At 34.8% G+C, this 18,518-nt stretch overlaps 1 protein-coding gene across 1 annotated transcript in view; it reads right to left on the reverse strand.

Moving 5' to 3' along the window:
* IMPG1 (interphotoreceptor matrix proteoglycan 1) overlaps positions 1-18,518 on the reverse strand; it is a 168,621-nt gene that overhangs the window by 70,917 nt on the left and 79,186 nt on the right. The window contains exon 12 of the mRNA XM_074190012.1: positions 17,675-18,044. Within this exon, the coding sequence (XP_074046113.1) occupies positions 17,675-18,044 (370 nt within the window). The remainder of the gene's footprint in view (positions 1-17,674; positions 18,045-18,518) is intronic.

Genomic DNA, 18,518 nt, shown 5'->3' on the forward strand with positions numbered 1-18,518 from the left:
TCTTTCCTAGTAGGAAAACTGGTGTGGATTCTAACAGCTTTTTCCAGGTTCCAGTGGTAACAGATATTTAAATTCCAGTAATTTAACATAGATTAATAGCCAACTTGTTGAATTTTTGTGTGTCTTTTCTAGAAATACAGATTTTAAGGCTATTATTTTAGTAGGTTATACTTTAATCACTGGGGGGAACCATTAGAAACCACAGAGGAAACAGATGAGGGACATCTTTTTTAAAAAAAAATAAAATTTAAATGACAGTTTTAAGATATGAGGGAGAATTTGTGAGGTTTTTTTGTTTGTTTTTTCAAGGCAATGGGGTCAAGTGACTTGCCCAACATCACACAGTTAGATTATTATCAAGTATCTGATCAGATTGGAACTCAGGTCCTCATGACTCCAGGGTTGGTAGTCTATCCACCACACCATCTAGCTGGCCCTAATGTATAGCTTTTAATGGTTCCAGTTGAAGCAATTTGAAACTTAAATTTCTAAGCATCTCACTCTAGTTGAACTGTCTTTAGAAAAGGATGCCTGGTAATTTCATTCCTTTCAATTTGATGATCTTTTTTCCTTTCCCTCTTCATATACTTTGATCAGATATTGGATGTGGCAAATTTTGTATAAACATTTGCAAGATTTATTAAGGGTCAACTTTATTTGGAGGAATCAGAGTCTGAACATATAGTAACGTCATTTCATAAAGGAAAAATAAAACTATAGTACATATTGCAGGGAAAAGGTGTGGGAGGCATTGTATCAATCTGTAAAAACTAAAAGCATAGAAATATGAACATTCAGAGGAAATTCTCAACAATTAAAGCAAAAGATTATGATTATCTATTTGCTTAAAACTGGGCCTTTAATCTTTCTCTAAGTATATATGCATAGATCCCCTTCCCCTCCCATTAGAAAGAATGCCAAAATATGTTTATATGTCTTTCTATGTCAATCATGCATTTTCAATTTTAATTCAGTATTTTACTAAGGTGGAAGTATAAGAAATTTAAAAATTCTAGAGTATTAAAAGTAGAAGGAACTTTTGATATTGTACTTCCTTCATTTTAAAGGAGTTTAGGACTATATAGGTCTTTGCTATGAATGAAAATATGAATTGGAAAACATTCTGCATCTGTGACTATGTTAGCTCTATTGGATTTTATGAGAATGAGGATCTTCCAGTGGAATGGCTTTGGAACAGCATGACATTTCAACTATGATATCATTAAAAAGCATGATCATCCTTTAGTATGCATATTGATTTTAGAGGTTATAGAGCTGGAAGAAAGGGTTTAGATATAATCTAGTCCAAGAATTTCATTTTACAGAGGGGGGAAGTGTGTTGCATAAGATTATATAGTTAATAAACTAAAGATAAAGAATGCAAACCCAAATTATTTGATTAGAATTAAAGTCAGCTAAAAATAATTATTATTAAATACCTACTATCTGTCAGGCTAGGCTACTGTGCTAAGTACTAGGCATAAAAATAAAGAGAAAAGACAGTCTCTGTTGTCAAGGATATAACAGGAGAGACAGCATGAAAAACAAATCTAGAGATCCCTTTATATGCAACATTCCTTCCTTCAGCTCCATATATTTGCCTTCGTATTTGGAATGTATTATATAACCACTCTTTTTTATTCTGCTTTGCTGGATCTTCATTCATATAAGGTCCCCTAAACTATGGAGTTGGTTTTTCTTTTGTTTCAGCCTGCTTCCTTATTTTCCATACTTTTACTACAGAGCTGTGGGATAGGTATGATTATTATTATCCACATTTACTGATAAGGAAATGGAGGATCTGAGAGTTAAGTGATTTTCCCAAAGTCTCACATCTAAGAAGATTGTAGAGCTGGGATTTAAGTTTACTTGATTGCATGTGTTAGTTTATCCTTACACCATAGCAATCCCCTTTTGGCATTCAATTCTTTGCTCTCAAATTTCATTCCGTTCTCTTTAATCCTTATGCCTTTTTTATGCGATCCTCTATGTCTTGGCATCAATTTTCCCCTCCCATCATAGCATCATAGGGTCACATATTTAGAGCTAGAAGGAATCTAAGAATTCATTTAGTCTAATTCCTTCATTTTATGGATGAGGAAACTGAGTACCATGGAAGTTAAGCAAATCAATCGATGTGCTAAATTCTGAAGCTACAAAGACCAAATGAAATTGTTCCTGTGTGCTAAAGCAACTTAAATTCTATCTGTGTGCAACACGTATAGTATAAGTACATATATGGAAATCTCTTCCATCATTCAAGTTCTAATTCATATGATATTTTTCCCATGAAGATTCCTTGATTTCTTTTTCCTCTGAATATCAAATACTAGGGGTTATCTGAGATAGATCACTACCACTCTAAGACGTTAAGTTACTCCAAGTAAAAAGTAACTTCAACATCAAGAATTCATCATGTCAATGAAATTTAAAAAAATCAAGATCTTACCCTACAATGAAAAGAAAGCAGGAAAAGGTACAGTGGGAGTAGTGGAATATATTGATAAAGGAGTCTGTTTAGTGGTGGAAAACATGAAATGGAAAAAATGGGGTAAGATATGGTCCATATGAGAAAGCACAGAAGCAGAAATATAGTAAGGGGATAGGGTGAACTAAAAGAGGCCTGGGAATAGAAGAGAAAGTAGTTTGAATGGTTAATGCATTTAAGAGAAAGATGATTGCATATATTTCTGGATGAATTGTTTGATAATTGGTGGCAAGACATCTAAAATGCACAATAAGAGTTTGGAGAGAATGAGCTGCTAGGAAGATAGTGGAGTTGAAAGACAATTTGAGGGGGGGAAAGGCAATTGTTTTTAATTGGGTGAACAGAGGCCCTGGAGGAAAATGAATATTATAGTGTAAGTTCTTCTCAAACCAAACTGAATACTGATAATGAAATCTGAAAGCTCCTGTCCCAGGATTGCCTTTAAATGGCATTAAGCATCTAATTGAATTGTGTGCCCAGCTCTGTACTTTGGGAACAAGTAGAAAAAGTAAGCAGCAGTGGAAGGAAATGGGGCACCCGAAGGGAAGAAACAACAGGTAAGGCAATTTATTAGTCTGTGAATGAGGGCTGAAAACTTACAAAAAAGAAACCCAGCCTAAAACAAGAAAAATGACCCAAATAAAAGAAAACTGGAAAGGTTTTTATACTTTGATTTTTCAAGGGAGGCCTCATGATGTAGTGGGGTGAGAGGTAAATGTGAAGTGAGGAAGACCTCAGTTTAAATCTCTGCTTAGATACTTCCTAGCTGTTTGACTTTGGAAAGTCACTTAATCTCTCTCAGTTTCAGTTTTCTCATCTGTAAAATGAGAATAATAATAATAGCACCTTCCTCACAGTGTTGGTGAGGACTGATCATCCATCTCTCTCTCTCTCTCCCCCACCTCTCTCTATCTATCTAGACATCCATCCATCCATCCATCCATCCATCCATCCATCCATCCATCCATCCATCCATCCATGCATGTATGCATCCATCTATCTTCAAATCTTCAAATCTTAAAGTTTTGTAAATTGTTATTGTTTCAGTCTTTATGGGAGGCAAAGGTGGTAAAACAGATAGAGTGAACTTATAGTCAAGATGATTTGGCTTCAAATTGCTCCCCATATACATAACAGCTGAGGGAACCAGTGAGAGACACTTAGCTCCTACAACGTCAATTTGTTTGGTTATAAAATGGTGACAATAATTGTACTTACTTCACAAAGTTGTTTTTGAGTATAAAATGGGATAAGATATGTGAAGTACTTTGCAAACCTTAAGGCCCTATACAAATGTTAGCTATAACTTAAATTCATTGAACCAAGAAATCAGAATTCTCTAGAAAGAGATATTTAACATGAAATCAGAAGCACAAATTTTGAAAACCATTCTATTGTTTTAAAAAGGAGGCTGGCAGGTAGACCATATCTAAGTGAGGGTTTCAGTTCCAATAACAATTTAAAAAAGCAAGGTTGAGTGAGTGCTGACTGCTATAATAACATCCAATTTCTCCTATGATTGCAGCTAAATTTTGATAGCATTGCAGGAGAAAATAGTTGATTGGCAGGAATTTTTAGATGGGAAGGTGTTTGAGGCATACATCAACCATAATAAGCTGGGTAGTTCTCTGGTTAGAAGGACTTGTGATGAGATAGAATCCATCATCAATTGACTCCTTGACAACACCCAAAGAAAAGGGTGACGAGAATATTGATGGCAGTGGCACTGGTGCTGTGGTGTTTTGTAGAAGAGCTCTAGATTTGGTTTCTAAAGACTTGGGTTGTAATACTGATTTTGCTTCTGTTGTCTATGTGACATGGACATATATATATATAGGTTGGAGGAAAGCAGTGAGAAGATAAGGAGAGATTGAAGCTTAGTGAGTGTATAGGAATAGCAGAGGAAATAATCTGCTGGAGAAGATGGGGTGAAAATATTACTTGCACATGCAGAGGGGTTTGTCTTGGTAAGAAGAATGGAACACCTTTTCAAGTGAGATAGAAATGAAGGTAGAGAAGTAGTGGCAGAAGACTTCTGAGTGTTGTGAGATGTGAAAGAGTGGGGTAGAGATCTTGGCAAATGAACTCATTTTTTTCAGTAAAATATGAATAATAATTCAGTAAAATAAGATTTTCAACTGAGAACATAGGGTAAAGGGAAACCATGGGAGGAATGGTAAGAACTTCTGTGCAGAGTGGGATGCTGTTGCTGTTCAGTCACGTCCAACTCTTTGTGACCCTATAGACTATATTGTCCATGGGTTTTCTTGGCAAATATACTGGATTGGTTTGCCATTTTCAAATCCAGTGGATCAAGATAAAGAAAAGTTAAGTGACTTGTTCAGTGTTAGGTCATTTAGACTCAACCTCTCATTTTAGAGAGAAGAAAAATTAGATCAGGGAGGTTAAAAAATGACCAAGGTCACAGCAATAGTAAATAGCAAAGGGGGAAGTGTGGTAGTGGGATTTGAACCCATGTTTTTTATCACAAAGTCAATTCTTCTATTGTACCTTTCGGCTAAACAATAATCTGGTCTGTTTGTATTAATCACCTTTGCTATCAAGTGTCTGAGGGAAAATTTGAACTCTGGTCTTCCTGACTCTAGGCTCTGTGCTCTATACACTAGTTAAGTTAATTAGTAAGGTATTAAAAATTGTTTTGCTGCAGTTTTATGGAGGAAGTTATATGACATAAATTTGTAATTAAGGCAACAGCATGATAGGATTTTTTCTTGCTTTGCTCAATAGCACAGGAAGTGGTGGGCCATGACTTGGCAAGGAAAGAAGTAGAATATGATTAAGGGACAAAGGACTCAAGAGAAAAGTTTAGTATAGAGTTGAACTATTCACCAAAGGATCAAGAACAAAGCACCAAATAAACAAACTATATACATGTTGGTAAAAATAGACAAACATAAAACACAATTGTACAGTTTTGTTCCCCTGAAAACATTAGATTTGGTTTTTTGACTAACTCTTGAGGTATAAACCTCAGTTTCCAATTCAGGTTGGTAGAATTATCTTCTGGAAGGCCTTTAATTCTAGGGTAAGAAATTAGAATTTGGAATTAAAGGTAGTGGGAAGCTACCTTCAAGCATTAGAAGTGAGAGAAAGCAATCCCTGACAGTAGGCAGACTGTAGATACTCAGAGGGATTCAATATGTCTTTCTTGACTACTGTTGCTAGAAATCTCCCTTGACAGGTCAGACATTTCCTGGGTAGATAGCCTATCTCACCTCTTCAGTCTGACACCTTTTACTCCTGACTTGATGAATGCAATTCTTTCTCTACTTGATCCAATTTTCCTGTCACCTTTTCTTAGCTCTTCCTCCAGTTATCTTTTTTTCATTCACATGAACCTTCTGCCCTCTCTGCTAGCTGTAGCAGTACCAACTTGTCTGCTCCATTATTGTTTTATTTCTTGTCAATAATTTTTTTGCCCTAGGACAAATGAAACTACAAAGTCTACTCCTTTGTGAGGGTGGAATCAGGTGCTTAGGTCACTGGAAGTTTTGTTCTTTTATGGATTGGAAAATCAGGATGGAACTCTGAAGGGAAACATTTTCTTAAGCTTAAAGCTTCTACTCATAAAACAAATAAAAACATCCCTTTATTATAGATCTAGAGCTATGAAGTATCTTAGAGATAATTTAGACTCACCTTGTCATTTTATAGAGAAGAAAAATGAGATCAGGGAGGTTAAGAAACTGGACAAGGACACAGAACTAGTAAGTAGCTAAGAGTAAGATGGTAGTGGGGTTTGAACCCACGTCTTCAGATAACAAAGTCAATTCTTCCATTGTACCTTTTCACTCTAAGTTAATCTGTTTATATTAATCACCTTTGACTTTTTGGAAAACTTGATTCTGGATCTATGGATAGTGTTCATATTTTTTCTGGAAACAGTTTAATTCATTTTTATCTCAACATTTCAACATACTTTACATGAATACTCACATTTTAACAAGGTTTTCAGGAATGTGACAACACAAGGAATTTGTTAACCATTAGTAAATAATACAATATCATTTTTTTCTATCTTGTTCATGGGTATGAAAGAATTTGAATATTTCCATTATTTTTTACTTTTCACAGAATGCTCAAAATCATAGTGCATCACATTTGTCTCAGGAAAGGTTCAGTACTGTAGAACAGAGTCCCTTGAATATTTTGACTGGTAAATCTTGAGGATCATTAATTGAATTTTTTTTAAGTTTTTGCAAGGCAAATGGGGTTAAGTGGCTTGCCCAAGGCCACACAGCTAGGTAATTATTAAGTGTCTGAGACCAGATTTGAACCCAGGTACTCCTGACTCCAAGGCCAGTGATTTATCCACTACACCACCTAGCTGCCCCCATTAATTGAATTTCAAAGGGGTTGTGTTCTGCACTGGTAGAAAGTTATCTTCATTATGAAGACATTAAAGACCCCTTGAAGAATGACAGTAGCATGGTGTCAAAACCAGGGTAGTATAAATAGATTGCACACTAAATTCAGAATAAAAAGACCTGAGTTCAAATATCACCTTGGATATTACTAGTTATGTGATCTAATGCAAATTATTTTGCACTGTTTCCTTATATGTAAAACATTGTCCCTTCCAACTCTAAATTTGAGGTTATGAATATCACAGTTTTAACCTGTCTTTACAATACTTTTATTCTAAGGATTATGCCAGAGTCTAGGAGAATGACACTTGTGAGTTTTGAATAGTTAAGTCAAGAGGTGACAAGAGGTGCCGCTGGTAAATATTTATCCATCATTCCCTTTCATGCATCTTCAATATCACCTTTTTTCATTGACACTTCCATTCTGCCTATAAATATGTCGGGTCCCCCCAGTTCTAGGTGAAACAATATTCTCTCAACCCTCCATATCAATGAACTAAAATTTTCTATATCTTTTATTTTTCATTGTCACATTTTCTGAAGCAGTAATCCATGCCTTCTATCTCCTCTTTCTCATGACGAAGTCACTCCTCAACATTTTATAATCTGACTCTGATCCTTATCATGCTTCAGAAATTGCTTTCTTAAAAGTCCCAAAGACCTCCTCATCTCCAAATTCCAACTGATTTCCTCTATCATTACCTTTCATATATCTACAGAATTTTGCACTAACCCTCTCCTATTTGATAATTACAATTTTTGATATTTTCTGCTACCTTGCCCTCTGTAACTCCACACTCATGATTCTCATAGGACCTTTTAAATGTTTTCTCTATCTCTTCTTGCTGGATCCATTTCTTAGTATTTTCAAGTAGATGATCCTCAAGGTTCTATTACTGGTTCTCTCTGCAACTTTTCTCTAAACAACTCCCTTAATTACTTCATTCCCTTAATTATTTCCTTGCCTTCAAATGTCCCCTCTATAGAGAGGAGTCCCAAATCTACATCTTTAGCCTTGGCCTTTTCCCCTAGTTTCAGGCTTAAATTTCAAATACTGCATTTCTTGCCCTGGTAGCACCTCAAATGCAACATGTTAAAAATAGATTATTTATCTCTTTAATTTCCCAACTTCTGACTTTCTTATTTCACTCAGTGATATCATTTACTGAATTATTATGTCATTAAGCATTTATTCATCATGTGCTAGGAGCTGTGCTAAGTGCTAGGGATAAAATGAAAGGCAAAAAACAGTTCTGGCTCTTAAGGAGCTCAGTCTAATCCATTGTGGAAATCTCTACAAATCCTTTATGGTACAACTAGATAACTCTTAGAAACAGAGTATCATAAGCATATAGATGTAGTGCTAGAAGCAACTTAGAGATTTTTTTGTATAGACTTCAATTTTCAAATGAGGAAGCTATGCCAACTTTTTGCTTCCTAAATAGCTTTTCCCTGTTTTGTGAAGTGATACTGTTCATAATCTTTCATCCTCTTCCTTCATAAGGCTTCACAGATTAATTTGTATTTTACAGTCTTGTTACCTCTTGGTTGGCATAGCTCTCTGATTGGCAAAGAGATTAATGTCTGACAAAAAAATAATCTGACATTTCCCATTTGCCACATAGAACTATCTTCCTTAACACATTCACATTACACTGAAGATCTGTCACTCACATCACAAAATTCATCTTACATTAGTCAGACCTTCCTAAGTGAATATTTGATAACTTCTTTTCTCAAACCTGCAAAAGTATAAAATATTTTTTAAAAAGAGAGAAATTTAGAGTAAATTACATCTTGATTTCCTATTTTTTCTCCCTCTTTCACTGCCAATGTTACATAATCAGTCTGACAGAGTACCTTTATGTGTATGGGGGAAATTGGTTTTCTCAATCATTTATCTATGCTATTTAATTGACTAATTAATTTAAATGAATATGTTTTTGATTGGTTAAAGAAACACACTAGTAGGGGCTCATGACTGTAACTTTGAGTGGATGAGCTGACCCATATTTACCATATACTTGGAATTTTGGGCAGAGGAAAAGGAGAATGAGGTGGGGTAGATGCAACATACAATTCAATATAACACATTTTCTGGTTATACCTCAACCTTTCCTTTCTTAGTTATAAGTGATCACAAGATGCTGCATAAAATGTATCCTAAACAAATTCTTCAGCTCAAGTTCTTTCCAACAAGAGGAATATGTATGGAACTTGAATAACTAAAAGACCAAACTACCATCATTCATATCTTTATAAATATCAGTTTAGCAAACTTTAATTCACTTGTACAGGGTTGGTAAACATCTAATTACAATACTCTTTTGATGAACTATGGAGTATGGAGTTGTAGTCTTAGACTACTCACAGATTAATGTCCGTGGACATCCCTCTCTCTTTCAGTCCCTATGATTCTTCCCAGATACAACAATCATATATAAGAGCAGAGACCTAGGAAATTTGGGCTTTCAAGCAGGTTACTCATTCGATAGTTCCTTTGTGTGTCCAAGGAATTGTAGGGCATTATATAGGAATTATATGCCTATATACTTGTGAATAATAAACTGCTTGGCTCATTCTCTTTTATTGCTTATGCTCCTTCTTTGCTACCAGTTCACCCACAATCTCCTCACAACTTTGTATTCTGTACAATAGTCAGAATGGTATAATGGAAAGAGAATAGGTTTTAGGATCAAAAGGTTCAGATTCAAATGCTGCCTTTGTTAATTCCATGTAATAGAAAGAGCAATAGATTTGGAATCAGAGATTCAACTATTCCTATGCAACTTTGGGAAAATTATGTAACCTCCCTTGGGATCAGTGTCTTCATCTGTAAAATGAGGAGATTAGGTTAGGGGGCATCTAAAGAACCTGCCTATTCTATATCTATAATTCTATAAACTTGTCTTTTTTTACCTTTGTTACAATTTATTTCTTCTGTCTAAACCTCAATTTCACTCTAAATCTTTGAATCTAAGAAGAGTCTTAGCATTGGAAATTGGGAGCCAAGATTTTGTCCTTATTGGTCGTGTTGCCCTTTATTTTATTTCCTTGAGTATTGGTTTTCTCATCTGCAAATAAGAACTAATATGGGCACTCTATAGCTCACAGGGTTGTTTTTGAGGAAAATTCTTTTTAAACCTTTAAATTGATAAAAGTAAATTATATAAAATAAAACAACTAGGCTTAGAATAAGGGAGGTTAAGTTAAAATCTGAACTGAGACAGTTGCTAGTTGTGTCACCCTAAATGAGTCATTTAACTCTTTTTGTCTCATCTGTAAAATGAATTGAAGAAGGAAATGGCAAACCACTCTAGTATCTTTGCCAACAGAATTCCAAATGGGATCACAAAGATTCAGATATGACAAAATAACTGAACAGCAACAGCATTATTATAGTGCTCTGACCACAGGAGTTTTATAATTCATATTGGAAGAATAAATGAATGAACCTGACTGAATGAAAGGAAAACTATATTACTTTCTTCTTCTCTGAGTAAAAGTTATCAAGCTATATACTATGTAATTGTTAGAGAACCACAAATATTTTGAGGTGAACTTTTCCCCCAGACTTCCGTGGAGATGGAATATAAATCTATTCCCTTACTCCTCCTCTCTGTTCTCATCCCACCTTTGCTTTTGGATGAAACCCAGGATGGAAAATTCTAAAGTCAATGAGCAATTCTCTGTGTAAAACAACAGGGGTAATAGGTTTTAAAATTAAGACTTTATTATAATTACCATGAATGACTTTATTTTCAGAAGGAGCTTTTTCACGCAGAGAACTGATTCTTATTTTTCAAACTTTCTGTCTCTGAAGTTGATCTTGAGGGACAAGTTTAAGTTTTAATTGTTTCAGCATCAGGGGATTTGTGAAAGGAAATAGCAGAGAAGCAATTGTCTTCACACAATCCGGGAAGGGCTTGTGCACCTTCAGGAAATGGAATCCTGTCTGTCAGGGAATTGAAAGAAGGAACATGCTGGGATGCTTGAGGCATCTGAGCCTCTGACCTTTTTCCTATTACCTTGGAAGTAAAAATTCAATTCTTTCAGTACATTTCTAGAGAGTCCCAAGAAATTGGTGAGGAGGGAAGAATGAGCTTCAGGGATCCAAAAGCAAACATGAAGCCAACCTATACCAGGGTAAGTTGAGCTACTATGAGATATGTTTAAATAGTAACCACAAAGCCAAAAATAAAGCAGTCCCAGCTGTTATTATTTATGTACAAGCATTTTTCACTTGTATTTGATTATTCTAAGGATCTGACTGTGTGATGGCACTGTATTTGTGTTCTTGCCATCTTGAATGTGCTCAATTGCGAGTTCCTTGGGAGCATTTTTAAACCTTTCTTTGTATTCCCAATCTTTAACTCAGTGCCTGGCACAGTAGTAGGTGTTTCATAAATGTTTATTGACCAACTGTTGATTTGCGCATTCATCTGTTCATCTGTGGTCTGCATCTTTTAGGATATAGCTCATATTTACATGGTGCTTTAAGATTTGCAAAGTACTTTCCAGCTATTAGCTCATGTGACCTTCAGAATAGCCCTATGTGGTAGGTACAATGATTATTTATCAATTTTCAGATGAGGAAACTGGGGCTGGTGGTGATTATTTTACCCATAGTCATATAGCTGGTCTGAGGCAGGATGTGGACTCAAGTGTTGTCAAAACAAGTCCAATGCTAAGGATTTCAATGTAATATTAAGTGACACAATTGTGAAATGCAAAGTTAGGAAAAAAGTTAGACTTGTTTATAAGCAGTTAGGTGGAACTGAAGGTACAGCACTGAGCTTGGAATGAAGAAGATCTGAGTTCATATCCAGCTCAGACACTTACTCTATGACTTTGGGCAAGTCACCTAACCTCTACTTGCTTTAATCCACTTGAAAAGGAAATGGCAAAGCACTCTAGTATCTTTGCCAAGAAAATACCAAGGATGTTATTGGTGTGGTATAGTCAACAGAGTCACCAAGAGTCATAAATGATACAACAAAGCTTATCTACACAGATCCACTTACAAGAGAAACCATGATCACCCTCCAAATTGAACATCTTGCAATTTGTAAATTGGAAAAACAAATGAATGTCTCTCTTAAATAAACTCCCCTTATAGTGTCCCTTGTTCACCTATTTCTTCTTAGGAGGAATGGATTAATAACAATCACAAAAACTATGTTGATATATAGTTTGATTAGAAAGATTAACTGTAATTAAATTCTTAATCCTATAACATTTTCTATCCTCATCCAACATGGTGCCCAAGAAAAAAAATTAGGGATATTTAACCTGGGAAAGACTTAGACAGTGGTAGTGGGAATGGGATACTCTTATTTGAAAGACTGCCATGTGGACAAGAGATTAGACTTGTTCTTAGATGTCTCAAGTAGGTACAATTAGGATAACTGGGTAGATGTTTCACAGAGATAAATTTATGCTCAATGTAAGGAAAACCTTCATTATAGTTAGAGTCAGGGGATAGGCTTATAAAATGTTTAACAACTAGCTTGATGGAAAAAATTGCATGCTTGATATGATTAAAATTTAATCTATATTATTAACATTTTCAACAACACTTTAAGTCTAGACCAATTAAATGATTAAGCAAGTCTTGCTAACATTTGCCTATTTCAACTTAAAATGCTCACTGAAAATATAACAATAGGTTTTTGAATTCTCAAAATACTCCTGTAAGATTTCTTTGGAAGAGGAATGGGTTACCTTGGGGGTTTTCCAGAAGAGATTGGTTGATCACTTGTTGGGAATTTCCTAGAGGAAGAACATTCATGTTCATATAAGTGGAGGACTAGAAACTGTAGCTGATGCTCATTCCAGTATTGAGATTCTATGATTCTTCATTAATAATACCTATCTACATTTGGGTGGCACTTTTAGTTTGGCAAAGTACTTTTCTCACAATATTCCTATAAAGTAGGTAACATTATTACAACACCTATTTTATAGATGAGGAAAAAAGACTTGGGCAGGTGAAGTAGAATGCTAAAGAACCATAAATGTAATGGATTTAGAAGACAAAGACAGGTTTAAAGTAGGTTTTAGGGCACAGTGGATAAAGCACTGGCCCTGGAGTCAGGAGTACCTGGGTTCAAATCTGGTCTCAGACACTTAATAATTACCTAGCCGTGTGGCCTTGGGCAAGCCACTTAACCCCATTGCCTAGCAAAAAAAAAAACCCTAAAAAAATAAAGTAGTTTTTAAAACTCCTAAGGATTTTTATTTTAAACTGCTATTTCTGGAATCAAATTAAGAAAAGGACTGTGTCCAAGAAAGACACTGTACTGTAATAGATAGTGAGCTGCACACAGAGTGAGGAGGACCTGAGTTCAAATGCCTTCTTGGATACACATGGAGTTGTATGACCATAAACAAGTTATTTAATTTGTTATTTTTCAATGTTATTTAATTGTGCTCCCAGAAAATTCATTGGAGAGAAGGTTCCAATTAGATAGATAGATAGATAGATAGATAGATAGATAGATAGATAGATCTGTGTTTGTGTGTGTGTGTGTGTGTGTGTGTGTGTGTGTGTGTGTGTGTGTGTGTAGTATCTGACCAGGGACTATGACTGGGATTAAAATTTAACAGAAAGTCTTTCAGGCTATGCTTTCCAAACTAAAGAACTATCCCTTCATCCTTTAGCTAAATTTCTTCTTCATGAACATCCTTGTCCAATTTCTATATATTTTACAACTAGCAAGTCAATGAGACAATTTTCCTGTTGCCAGAACTTTTTCCCTGAATCTTGAATGGGAAATCTGAGAAAGGAAAATGTTTCAGCTCAGTCACAATTATCAGTTCTTAACAAGGTCAACTGAATTTTTCTTGAAAATTTTCCCAAACCTTACTAATAATCCCTTAATCTTGAGGTGTCATTTTTTGGAGTTATTTAAATAAATTCTAGGTTTTACTAATAATTATGACATATACATTTTAGCAAATTGTCTCTTGTGTGACAAATGCTTAATTTTTGCACTTCAATTGTAACTCATCCATATGAAACTTTCATGTGGTATTAAATATATTTTACAGTTCATTTTTTCCTTTATTATTTCATTTGTTCATTCAAGAAATATTTATGAAGTGCCTATTGCATATAGTACATTGAAATAGATAGTGAGATAAAAAAATTTAGATAAAATATGGACCTTGAATTAATGAAGCTATAGGTTAGTAAAGGGATAGAATTAATCTGAAGAGACTGTTACCTCCTTCATGTTAGTTAACCTTCCATTCTTTTTTGTCTTCTTATCCAGGACCTGTCACATAGTAGGCTCTTAATAGATGCCTATTCCTTGGCTGTTATATTCAGATAATTATAATATACAATAATAACTGGTATGTACTTTTGGAAGATTACAAAAGAACATGCTATGTGAAAGTCTGAGGATGGCACATTTTTAGTGATGAAAGGATGAGAAGAGTCTCCTTAGAGGTGAATTGAGTTGAGTTTTAAAAGTTGGGCAGAAATTTGATAGATAAAGGGGGTTGAGGGAAGGCAATATCCTCCAACCATATAGTGATATGAAGAAATGTATGAAAGCAGGGAAATGCAAGATGTATTAGGGGATGTGAAAGTAGTTCAATTTGTTTTGTGTACATGGAAGGAAGCAATATAAGGATGGAAATGTGCCATAATATCAAGGTATAGAGGGTTTTGAAAGTTGGAATAATGGTTCTTTATTTTACTCAATATGCATTTGGAAATGTTTGCAATAGGATGATATTTTTGAACAGAGGTATGACATGAACAGCCCAGGGCATAAGGAAGATTAGTCTGGAGGATCATGACTGAGTGGAGAGGACAGATCATAGGACCATGGTTAAATGACTGAAGGAATTTCAGGAGTCATATGGTTCCCACTTTATGGATGAGGAAATTTATGATAAGCAATGTTAATGGTTTGCCCCTGATCATATAGTTAGAAATCAGTAATGCTGAAATTTGAATACATCTAACTCCAAATCCACAAGAATTGTTTAAAGTTCACCAAGAGTTGTCTATTCTTGCATGAACTGATGCTGAGTGAAGTGAGCAGAACTAGAAGAGCATTGTACATTTTGATTCCAACATTATATAATGATCATCTATGATGGACTTGCTCTTCCCAGCAGTACAAAATCAAAGGAAATTCTAAAGTACTTGTGACATACCATCCACATCCAGAGAAGGGACTATGGAGTCTGAATGCAAAACAAAGCAAATTATTTTCATTGTTTAAAATTTGTTTTAAGTTTTTCCCCCCTCTCATCTATTTTTCCTTTTTGTTGATTTTTCTTTCATAACGTGATTAATAAGGAAATATGTTTCACATAGTTATATATTGTGGAACTTAAAAATTTACCAAAAATGTTTGTTGAAAACTATCTTTACGTGTGGTTGGAAAAATAAATTTATTTTAAAAATTTATTTAAAAAGTCTTATTGACTTGCTAGTTATAAAATATATAGAAATTGGTCAAGGATATTCATGATTATAGTTCTTTAATCACCACAAACAAAAGCATTAAATATTTGGATGCATATGGTATTGTTTTGCGTGTAGAATAAGTATCTAAGACTGACAAGACGTCTGTTGTAAGGATTTGGACATATGGCTCTTTCTGGCTCTGCTTTAGACTCTCTAGATTTTACTACCAGACACCAGTTTCCTTCTCACCCTGTAATATTCCTTCACTCCTTTGGCTTCCTTTTCCCATTCATCCCAGGGCATCGTTGCTTGCCTGCCTGCCTTCCATTGCTCATTTCACACTGAGATCTATGCAATAAAAGGGAAAGATGATTGGAAGACTAAGGAATAAATGAAAACTGCATTCAGTCAAGGCAGCTTACAACAGTTCATCTTGTTGAGATGACCCTTTCCTCTAATCCATTTGTCTTGTATTTGGTCCCTCCTTTTGACTACCTAGTTCATCACATTTTAATTTTTGACTCATCTCAGTGGTTTTTGAATTGATTTCTTCTTGCTTTCTGCCCTGCAGCTATATAGTTTCTTTACATCTGGGTCAGTTCCTTTAGACTAGCTGGCAGAAATAAAAGTCAGTCTTTGGAGGGGTTTTGGAATTCATACTCTGGAAACCAATGGTCTTGTTTTATGAGTGAGCTAGAATAAATTCAATTAGTCCATTTTATTTAGCTGTTATCTAGACCATCAAATCAGAACACATTTCATATCTTTTCAACTACCCTAAGTATTTTGCCATCTAACCTTCATCTCTTCTTACTTTTCCACTTCTTTTTCTGAGGTTCACTTCAAGTGTGAGCTAAAATTCCATCTTCTACAGGATATTTTTCCCCAAACCTTTTTAATGCTATTGTTTTCTCTTAATTGATTACTTCTATCATATATATATATATATATATATATATATATATAGATATTATTTGTAATTGCTTTCATATTGTGCCCTAACCTACTCCTCATTAGACTGTGGGATGGCCGTTTACCTTTCCTGGAATCCCTAGTACTTCCCCAATAACTGACATGTTATACTTAATAAAAGCTTATTTACTGACTGGTCATTCCATCGAAATATAGTCTCCACCATTAAAATGTATACTTTTCAGAAGAGGCCATCTCATTGGTTTGGTTGAAAAAATGTAAGGTGGAATCAGAAGCCCTGAGTGAAAATTTCAACTCTGACACTACCTGCATGACACTGATGAAGTCACTTAATCTCCTTGAGCCTCAATTTTCTCATCTGTAAAATGAAGGGATTGTAACAGAAGATCTGAAAGGACTCTTCAAGTTCTGGATCCTATATTTATAATTGTTGTATTTTAATCCTCCTTGCTTCGTACAATACACACAGCAAGCTCTTAATGAATATTTTCATTCATTGATTTATTCATTCACTTATCCATCTATCTATTGATGTGCCAGTAAATGTTTAATAACTGACTCCAAAAACAAGACACACTTTTTAAATTTAATATGTATAAACTTTCTTCATTACTTTCTTTATTCATACACTTTCTTCATTACTTTCCTAAGCATAGACAAATAAAAAACCCCAATATATCAAGTCCTGATTTATAATGTTTTCTATTTCCCAAAGAGTAAATGATGATGCTGATAATTTAATAATAAGCTCTTGTAAACTGGTTCAAGTTGGTTCCATCACTCCCTTGCATTAATCCCTGCTGTGAGGTTCTTATGTGAAGAATGTGCATTGAATTTCTAGTTCCTTTAAATCATATATATATATATATATATATATATATATACATATATATATATATATACATATACTGTTATAACCAAATTATTTTATCTTCCTGAAATTAGTTTCAATACTCAAATTACAATTTATATTTAAAAAGATACATTAGAAATTAAGTAGAATTAGGAGGCCTCTTTTTTGCAAGCACAGGGACTTAAGTTCCTGTACTAAAATAGGTATATTACTTATATATTAACAGTTTGTGTAAAAAAAGATCTGAATGATTTTTTGACCCATGGAAAATGGCAAGTTCATTAGTGTCTGTGAGCATTTAAATGATGGAGAAAATCCAGTGAGAGTTTGTTGAGGAGCAGTGATATGATTTATTAGTTGTTTAATTCAACTGACTATTAATTGGTTGAAAAAGCTACCAAAGATTTCAGTTTATGCAAAATAGTAGCTGACATGATACAAATATTCATTTAATTGTAATCCAAATCATAATAGAATTCTACAGCCTTTTATACTGATTTGCCCATTTCAGGCTCCATCTCTCTTCTGTGGGAGATAATATGCCATGATTACTTTTTAGATGAGTAGGCTTTACGACTTACCTTGTCCAGAGAAACCTTCAGTCTTGAATCCTAGAAGAGGCAGTTCTGTGCTATCAGTTGTTGGTTCCTCCTCTATTTCTTGATCGATCAAGAAAGGATCTTTAGGACTCTCCACAGGACTGGGAAGTCTTTCAGAATGGAGGCCAGTCAAAGAAGCTTCTCCTATAGTTTCTCTTCCAGATTCAATTGCTTCAGGAAACACTGATTGCTCATAGGTGAGAAAGGTTGGTGGAGTTAAATTCACAGGACTTATAAGAACTTCATCAGCTGTCTTAGAAGTAGAGAATTCAGTTGATAAATATTGCTCTGATCTTTCTTCTCTTTCAGAGTTGGGATGACCAAGTGTAAACCCAAGATTCAAGGTAGTATCCTGGAAGATGGATTTAGAAAGAGGGATAAAAATGATATTAAGTGAACTTTCATTCCCACCATATTTATTATAATGTATACTTCTTAGACAGATGAGGTACATATCTATAATTCCTGCTGCCAGGGAGTCAGAAGGTGACAGATCTCTTGAACTTGGTAGTTTTGAGCTTCAGGGAATTTTTAAGTATGACAGCATTGAGGAGAGGACTCTGGGTTACCTATGGAAGAGGCAGCCAGTTCAAGTTGAAAATGGAATAGATCCAAGCTTCCATAAAGATCAGTGGTGGGATTGGACCCATAAGTAGCTACTGCTTTTCTAGTGTTAGTAAGATGGGGAGACCCAGCCTTAAAATAAAAAAAAAGGAAGGAAGAGTGAGAGAAAGTCAGGAAGAAACAAAGAAAGGAAGGAAAGAAGGAAGAAAAGGGGGGGAAGGAAAGAAGGAAAGAATAAAGGAAGGGAAAAAAAGAAAGGAAA

Source organism: Macrotis lagotis, chromosome 5, assembly GCF_037893015.1.
Source record: "Macrotis lagotis isolate mMagLag1 chromosome 5, bilby.v1.9.chrom.fasta, whole genome shotgun sequence".
Taxonomy (NCBI): domain Eukaryota; kingdom Metazoa; phylum Chordata; class Mammalia; order Peramelemorphia; family Peramelidae; genus Macrotis; species Macrotis lagotis.